General features: G+C 37.7%; 1 protein-coding gene across 1 annotated transcript; it reads left to right on the top strand.

The window, feature by feature from the left end:
• The first annotated feature begins 210 nt into the window (after nucleotides 1-210).
• On the top strand, nucleotides 211-3,576 carry C10H15orf48 (chromosome 10 C15orf48 homolog). The gene is made up of 5 exons (XM_030578894.1): nucleotides 211-331; nucleotides 505-565; nucleotides 898-986; nucleotides 1,988-2,048; nucleotides 2,695-3,576. Exons 2-5 carry the CDS (start codon nucleotides 521-523, stop codon nucleotides 2,761-2,763), a joined length of 264 nt encoding a protein of 87 aa, XP_030434754.1. The 5' UTR covers nucleotides 211-331; nucleotides 505-520; the 3' UTR covers nucleotides 2,764-3,576.
• The last annotated feature ends 4,420 nt before the right edge of the window (nucleotides 3,577-7,996 follow it).

Genomic DNA, 7,996 nt, shown 5'->3' with positions numbered 1-7,996 from the left:
CCCACGCCGCCAGCCCTTCCTGAACCGAACCCCACGCTCCGCTCCGCTCCGCCTGCCTCCCGCCCGCGCACACACCTCTTTGCAGCGCTCCGGAGCCCGGGTCCCCGCGTATTCCCGCAGGGGGAGCCGCTGCCTCATGCTGCCGGTTTTTGCAGGGACAGGAGACCGCAAGGAGAAGTTGTGCATCAGTCTGTACGAGCTCTGCACTGGGCTACGTGACTTGGGACACCGCCAGTCTCTGGGGTGTGAGCAGGGCGCTATAAAAAGCTGGACACCTCCCCAAGCTAAGGCTTTGTCTGCAGTGCAGCTTCTTCCCTCTCCTCCCGGCCAGGTAAATGCAGGCTCCCTTTCCTCAAGCGGCAGAGTGCATCTGGGATAGTGGATTGGTGGTTGTGACCCGCAGGGTGATAGGAAATTATGTAGCAAGTGTGTAATAGCCTCTGCCAGTTGTGGTACCTAAATTGCCTCACTGATGAGATTGTAACTGGACACCCTTTATTTCAGGTCTACAGCTGCCGCTATGGCCAAGTTGGGCTTTTTCCAACTGCTAAGGAAAAACAAAGAAGTAAGTTTGCAAAAGAGCCTTGTCCTAAAATGATCCAATCTGCCTTTCTGGCACTGACAAAGAGTCCTATGAACAAGTGTATGTTGAAGAGGTTACATTAAAACGTGAGATTTGCCAGATTAATAAAATGCACTCTAAAATTAAATGATGAATGTGCAGAAGTTGAAGAGACACTTGCAGTGAGATGGTGTGATCGGCATATATGTTATGCCTTTCTTTGCGGGAGTTTCACTTTCTTTAAAGCTTTTTAATTCATGTCTTCAGTGTGCATGGGCCACTAAGAGAGACATTTTATTCTTGAAAGCCTTGTTTTCTAACTTTTTGTCTTTCAGCTCATTCCTTTGATTGGTTTTGTGGGCTTTGCAGGAGTTGGGGCCCTAGCTGCTTCCCTGTATTCCCTATGCACCAAAAGTGATGTGATGTAAGCATAATCCATTCCATATTTCTCTGAGTTATATGCTTGGTATGGAGTTTTCTTTGCTAAACAGATACATCTCATTGACATCAAGGTATCAGAGTGGGGAGGGGGAAATTAGGGAAGATCTGACAGCAGATTTTTTAAATTAATGTCTTAATCTAATATTATATTTTTGTAAAGAATTTACTCCAGTCTGTTATTCCCAAACTGGATTAAATTTTGAATTTGTTGCTCAGAAATTTATTTTTGTCTTCACTATAAATGTAGTTTGAGCTAAATGTTCTTGTGCAAAGTTTTCAATAGTGAATTCAAGTAGCATTTAATATGTCTCAAATAGAGGAATGTGTTGAAAAGGAATCCTTTTTACAACATATTTCTGTCTTTTGACATTTTTTTCTTCTGCGACAGAGGTACACAGATCACAATATGTCATTTCCAATAGCCAATAACCCAGCCTTCACTTCCTTTACCATCTCATTCCTTTACCATAACCTCATTCAAGGTATTTTATTAATAACTCTCTCTTTGAGATATTAAATCAGATCATTAAATAACAGACTGCTGTTGTTCATATCTAGATAGCAGAATTTTGATACCCATTATCAATTACTGCTTTTTTTCTTTAAAATGGTTTGACTATTAATTTAGAGCCCAAGCTTGAAACATTTAAGTCCATGGCAGTTTTAAAATTGACCTGTGAGCATGACTGGGCCCTTAGCCATAAGGCTAAGAATTCCAGTAACTGTTACCTAAACCACAACATGGTCTTATTATTTATTAAGCAATGACAGCATTTCTGGGATACAAACTACAAATAAAAGCCTGTCTCTCTGCCAAGTTTAATGGCCTAATGCTGTAAACCTCTATTCATGCAAGTAGTTTTTCCCACATCAGTAATTACACTGAAGCTAGTGAGACTACTCAGCTGACTAAGGGTGTGCAAGATCAGGCCCTAAAACATCGTATTTGTTTTTCCTACAATGAATTTCATAATTCTTTTTTAGCATTAACAAGTCTGGCAATCCAGAACCTTGGGAAAATGTGAATCCGAACCAGGCCCAAAAGGTAACGAATAAAATAATTTAGTCCATAAAAGCTGCTATTGAGTGTAGTGCCAATTAATTATATTCTATTTCATTAGAGATTAAATGAATGTATATAAATATATTTAGAGTGTATGAGTTATCACAATGTTAATAGAAGAATACAATCAAATCTGCATTCCTGGTCTAATTCTGCAAAGTGCTGAGCAAATGCAACTCCTATTTACCACAGTACACTGATTTCAGTGTGTGTTTTGGGTATACATGGCTAAGCCCTGTGTGTTCATAAAATCAGAATTAACCTAATATTATGGTTCTTAATGACTTCATTCTTAAAGTCCTGAGATATGTGTGGAGAGTCAGGCTTAGTAGGCAAAAATTTATTGTGAATGGTGTAACTATTTACCGTGCATAGATTGTAATGTTTTTTCATTTGAAATGCTAATTTTTTTTGATAATTAATGAAGAAAATGTATTGCTCAGTGGTACTTCTGTTTACTTGTAAAAAGAGAATGTAAATTACTTATTAGAAGACTTCCTTCATACACAAGAGATTGTATAAATTGCTGTACAGTGTAAAAAACCTACATAATTTACTATACATTTAGAGAGGATAACTGTTTGGTTTTTAATAATTTGCTATTCGTATTGTTCTTTTTATTTTTTAGCTTTTATCAATCAGACAGGAGTGGAAATCCATAGAGGAGCTGGAGAAGGTCAAAAAGATGATGAAGTGACAAGCTGCCATTGCCTCAGAAATGTAACTCTATGAATCTAGTGGAATCATTTCCGCACAAACTCGACTACTGAAATCAGTGTGCGGAAATGCTTCTGCTACATTTTTAGGGTCTCCCTACATTTTTGGACTCTGGATGAGGAATTTCATTTTGTCTTAGTGGTTGCCTCAGAACATCCACACAGTCCAAAAATAAACATCTCTTTCAGGTATTCATTGTTTCAACAGTCATGTTTAACTTGATGTACAATGTTCAATATGCAGAGTATTAATGGAGTGGAAAATCCTTCATTCATATATGAGCTTTTTAGAATGCTGAATTATTTTTCTTAAAATGGGCATTTATGTTTAAGTATTTAGATTAATTCAAAATTCCTTGTGACTTCAGAAAGAGCAAGAGCAAGACCATAATGAGTGTGAAAGTGTCAATATTATTTTAAAAGAGCCTCTCCAAAATAAGAACTCTGGTCTGTTGGTTCTTAGTTCATTATACCATATTTCAGTGATGTGTGCTAATTTTATCGGTATGCTATTTGTACATGGCAGCATAAGCAGTCATAGTAGAAAATTAGGCTTCCAGTTCAGATTTGGTGAGTCCCAATCCTACAAAGACTTTGCACTGTGTCTTGTACCACTGACTTCAGAGGGACTACTCAGTTTATAAATTTAAGCACATGTGTAAGTCTCTGCAGGTCGAGGTCCTAAGACAAATTATCTGCACTCCAGTATGAGTGAAACAAGAGCAAATCTTTTGTATTTGTAAGTTCCTGCTGTTTATTCTTGTGAACATTTTATTAAAGTAAAATAAGATTAATTTGGAGTGGACATAAAACTTTATTAGAATAAATTTTATTATCCTCTTTTTATTGTACATACAAGTTTAAGTATGCAATACAGATTCCCAGCAGACATTTTTAAATGATTTCTAAATAAAGCAAACAACCTAATAGCATGTACCAAGAAAAAATCAACAAAGATTATATTAGGAGTAGGATCCTATATAAGGCATTTCCTGTTTAATAATTTGCATTTTTTTCTGAAGATTGGTTAGTGTAGAGATCTGTAGGTATTCCTTCTCCTTTATATGCCTTTAATTTTTGAATAATTGCTGAGGAGGGTATCCCTTCCAGAAAGGTTTTCCTTCATTGTGTCATGCTGCATCCTCACTCCAGACAGTAACACATGTACTGACTGTGTGGTTTCTAACTATATTATATTTCTAAAGTGCATAACATTTTCTGGAATCACAAGTTTGTAAGGGTGAAGAAATCAAAGCAGGAATCATTAGATGAGCTACACTGGAGAATGACTTGCCTTCTGTGGGAATAACTTCTCTAAATTAGAAAAAAAATCCCCCAAATGCTATCAATTGTGAAGTGCTATAAATTATTCAGGTGCAGTGCAAACAAAACTGAAAGTAAATAATGAAGCCATACACATAGACTGAGTTAATGTGGCTTCAGAGTTCTCAAAGCTTGATTGATTTTGAGAAATACCAAATAGTTACAAAACTGTTGTGCTGCATTTTTTACAGATGTGGTAATAAAGTTTATTTTTTACAAGTAAGGATGACTCAGCAGCATGCAACTGATGTAAATAACTCCAGTCCTCCCTAGCTTCAGAAAAACTTTCATGTGTAAGGACAAGCAGAATTATCAGACATATAAACTTTTCTTTGCTAAAATTACAAATTTAATAGGAGTGGCATCAGAAGATCCTTAGATGTGCAACCACAAAAGTTCACCTTCTTGTCCTCTAGAATATTGGCTTTTGTCTTGTTAAGCAGAGAGACATTTTTAATATAATTCTGTGCAATCTAATACTCTACTCAGTGTTTCTACATTTTTACTGGAATGTGCTCATCAAAAGTATACAGTGCTCTGAGTAAATAAGTGAATTCAACATTTTTGTCTATCAGCAAATCACTTGTCTCCCCTGTAAAAATGCCATGAAGGGTCTACCTAACTAGAAAAATAAGTGTAGGACAATGGAATGCTACAAAGATCAAATATAGGGGCATATCATTCTTATCTTGATATGTAGGCATTCCATCATACCTCTCCTTTACCCTCTCCAGTAATGGTATTAGCAAGCAAGGCCCCCAAAAATATGAAAAATTCCAAGATCATTTTTAATTTAGTCTGGAGCAAATGTACCATTTTTCTCCACAAGAAAAGTCAAACGTGCAGCAATATAATACACAAGTGGGGAGGAAGGTTGTATAACTCAGTCATGGGAAAGCATGTGAACACTTAGAGCAATCCAGCCACTTCACAGGCCAAAAAGAAGTCTCTGGTTTCCTTCACTACACTATAGCTCCTTTCATCCTGAATATTATTATTTAACATTTATTTTGCAGTAGCACCTGAAACCCAACCACATTGGAGCTCTGTTGCGCTGGGCATTGTGTGCACTTCCAGAAAATGACAACCTCTGCCCAAAAGAACTTACCTTATAAGTCTATAGCAATTGAAAAGCACTTTACAAATACTAACTAACCTTTATTTACCTCATGTGAGGTAGGTATTATACTCATCATGCTGCTGTGGAATCTGAGGTACAGCTGTGAACTTCTGAAGTCACACAGAAAGTGTGTGGCAATGCTTGGAATTAGAACCAAGAGTCCAGACTCCTGGTGCCCTGATCTAATTGGTTAACAACCTTGCCACTCTTTCTCATATTAGATAACATTAACACCACCAGTAGTGGGAGATTACATCATGTGGTTACTAATTGCACCCTAATGGTCTGAAAAATAACATAATTAATGCCTGAGCAGTTGACCAGTAAACTTTTGGTGGTGCTTGCTGTTTATGTGGCTATGTCATGGCACTGTGCCAGAATACTTGCTAGGCTAGTGCCAGATGGGTTTGATGTCTTAATGGCCCCCATATGGCTCACAACATTGGACAGGTAGGTGATCAAGGGCTGTAATTTTATATCAACTTCAGAGACAAGACAGAAAAAGCCATTGTGACATGGAGCTGTTTCAGAGGTCAGAATTTTAATGAAATCTAAGTTAATAAGGCTTATTGTAAGAAAATATAAATTCTGAGCTAGGCTCCCATTTGTAAGTAAGGCTTACAGCCTCATCAAGGAATCTTGGGAATAATGTCTTCCTTAGTTTTCTGCAGAAAAGAAAGATTGAAAGCCAGTTAAGCAATGTGGCAATAAGATCCCCCTATTTCCTTTTATTGAGCTTGGTGTCTATAGCAATGATTTGCTGGTGCCTAGAGATGGCCCTGTCAGTATAGTGTGTTCAGAACTGCTTAGAGAGCTGGGAGGTAGGATGACCAATCAAGTCAAGTACACAAATATGGTTAGGGGTTGTATCCACACTACAGAAAAATAAACTAGGCCTCTGTCAAAGAAACTCGGGGGCCCAGCTCCTCAAAGTGTATTTAGACACCGAAGTCCCACTGATTTCAATGGGGGATAGGCAGTTAGTTTATGTGCTTACCAGCCATGCCAGTGACCATTTACAAACTTAGTTAAAAGTTGTAGAGTGGAGAGGGGATCCCTTAATAATTTGAGTCAATGGAAGTAGGAGCAGCCCCATACAGTAGTGTTTCATTTATAGTAATGTCCTTTATTTCATCCTAAGGGCAAGATTCTGAACCAAGCATTTAGAGAGAAAATATAGAGAAGCAGAAAGCAAGTTGGAGACTTCATTTTCTGCTATGCCTGTTGACAGCAGCTGCATTATCACCCACATGTCAGTTGGTTAGTCTAATGACCTGTAGAAGTTTCATTTGCCTACGTGCTGCAGAGAGAGAGAGAAGGAAGTAACCTTTGCTCAATATTTTTTTCATTTTTAACTGTGCAAACACTGCTTGATTAAATCAGGTGTGGCTCCTAAGTCTTGATTAATATGTAAAGAATCACTGGCATCTTAAATAGAATCATAAGTTAAAATTATTTTCAGTTGTACAGCTATTGGGCAGATACAACATTTCTAAACTGCTTGTTAATTTCATTCTTCTAAGATATGTCTCTAAATGTGTGTGTGTGAAGTACTTTGGAAAAAGATACTGTGCTCTTCTCCCCTCCATTACAGCAGCTTTACAAGAGCTGATGTTGGTGGCAGTACTCCTGATTAACAGTAGTGTATATGAGAGAAAAAGAGACCTCTCAAATCTGAGTTTAAATTAGAATTCTGAAATTATAATCAAGCAAGCAATCTTCTTAGCCAGAGCTTTCCTTTATTACTACACGGCTTGCTACATCAGTTACTGCAGCTATAGATTATCTCTATGGCCATTTTGCATTTTCTGTACAAGATTCACAATACTTGGTGAAATCCTAGCCCTGTTGAAGTCAATGGGAGTTTGCCATTGACTTCAACAGGGACATGTTTTCACCCTCCGTTTTGAAAAGTAGGGGCCACATTTTAGTTGCTAAGTGCAGGTAGGCACCTTAACCTCAATTCAGGAAAACACTTAACTTTAAGCATGTGCTTAAGTCCTATTGACTTTAATACCCTCAGAAGTATCTTGTTCCTCCTTATAGGTAATGTTTTTGACTACCTCTTGTGTTCTGTTTTGCAGAAGGCAGGTGCTCACTCAGGTCACGTAGAGATTGGTCATTTTCTGTGTGTTTTTAGGTTTCTCTTTTTTGGCTTTGTATTTGATTATGTGTGACAGCTTCCATTTTGGCTGACATACTGGGGACCTCCAGGCCTAAGAGCCTAAGCTGCTACAACTTGAGCTAAAAAGGCAAGAACAACTCATATCATTTGTGGCTCAGCATAGAGAGGAACTTGTAATACACACAAGAGTTAGGACATAGCTCTGATGTTGCACGCTCACTTTTCAGTGCTCAGACATTTATATACAAATCCTGGATCCTACAAACTATTATAGATACATTTTTAGAAGTGTTACAATTGCTTCCCTCTGCAGATATCAAGGGCTTTCACGTAGTCTGAGGCTTCTTACAATGGCACTAATGCAATCCAATGCTGTATTTTTTTCACTCTAAGCCCTTTAATGGAGAGTAATAATGTCAGCTGGATTCCATTAGCTGTTGTGTACACTACTGATAAAGTCACACGTAATGGATCTTGTTTTCCTGTACAAAATGTTATATTTGTAATTATTTAAAAAACAAAGATTCCATGGGGAAGAGGGAAACTATTTTTAAAAAGAATAACTTTTCGCGGATAGTTTATTTTTCTTGTGCCCAATCCTGCAGCCTGTGTTCATGGAAGCGTTCTTTATTTGAATAATCACATT

This window comes from Gopherus evgoodei, chromosome 10 (genome assembly GCF_007399415.2).
Source record: "Gopherus evgoodei ecotype Sinaloan lineage chromosome 10, rGopEvg1_v1.p, whole genome shotgun sequence".
Classification (NCBI taxonomy): Eukaryota; Metazoa; Chordata; order Testudines; family Testudinidae; genus Gopherus; species Gopherus evgoodei.
This window is presented reverse-complemented; position numbering and strand designations above follow the sequence as displayed.

What these genes read in the sequence shown, in the direction of transcription:
- C10H15orf48 (XM_030578894.1), top strand. Translation starts at nt 521, where the DNA reads ATGGCCAAGTTGGGCTTTTTCCAACTGCTAAGGAAAAACAAAGAA. An exon ending in TGCTAAGGAAAAACAAAGAA is followed by an intron (nt 566 to 897) that starts GTAAGTTTGCAA and finishes TTTGTCTTTCAG; the next exon opens with CTCATTCCTTTGATTGGTTT. An exon ending in TGCACCAAAAGTGATGTGAT is followed by an intron (nt 987 to 1,987) that starts GTAAGCATAATC and finishes ATTCTTTTTTAG; the next exon opens with CATTAACAAGTCTGGCAATC.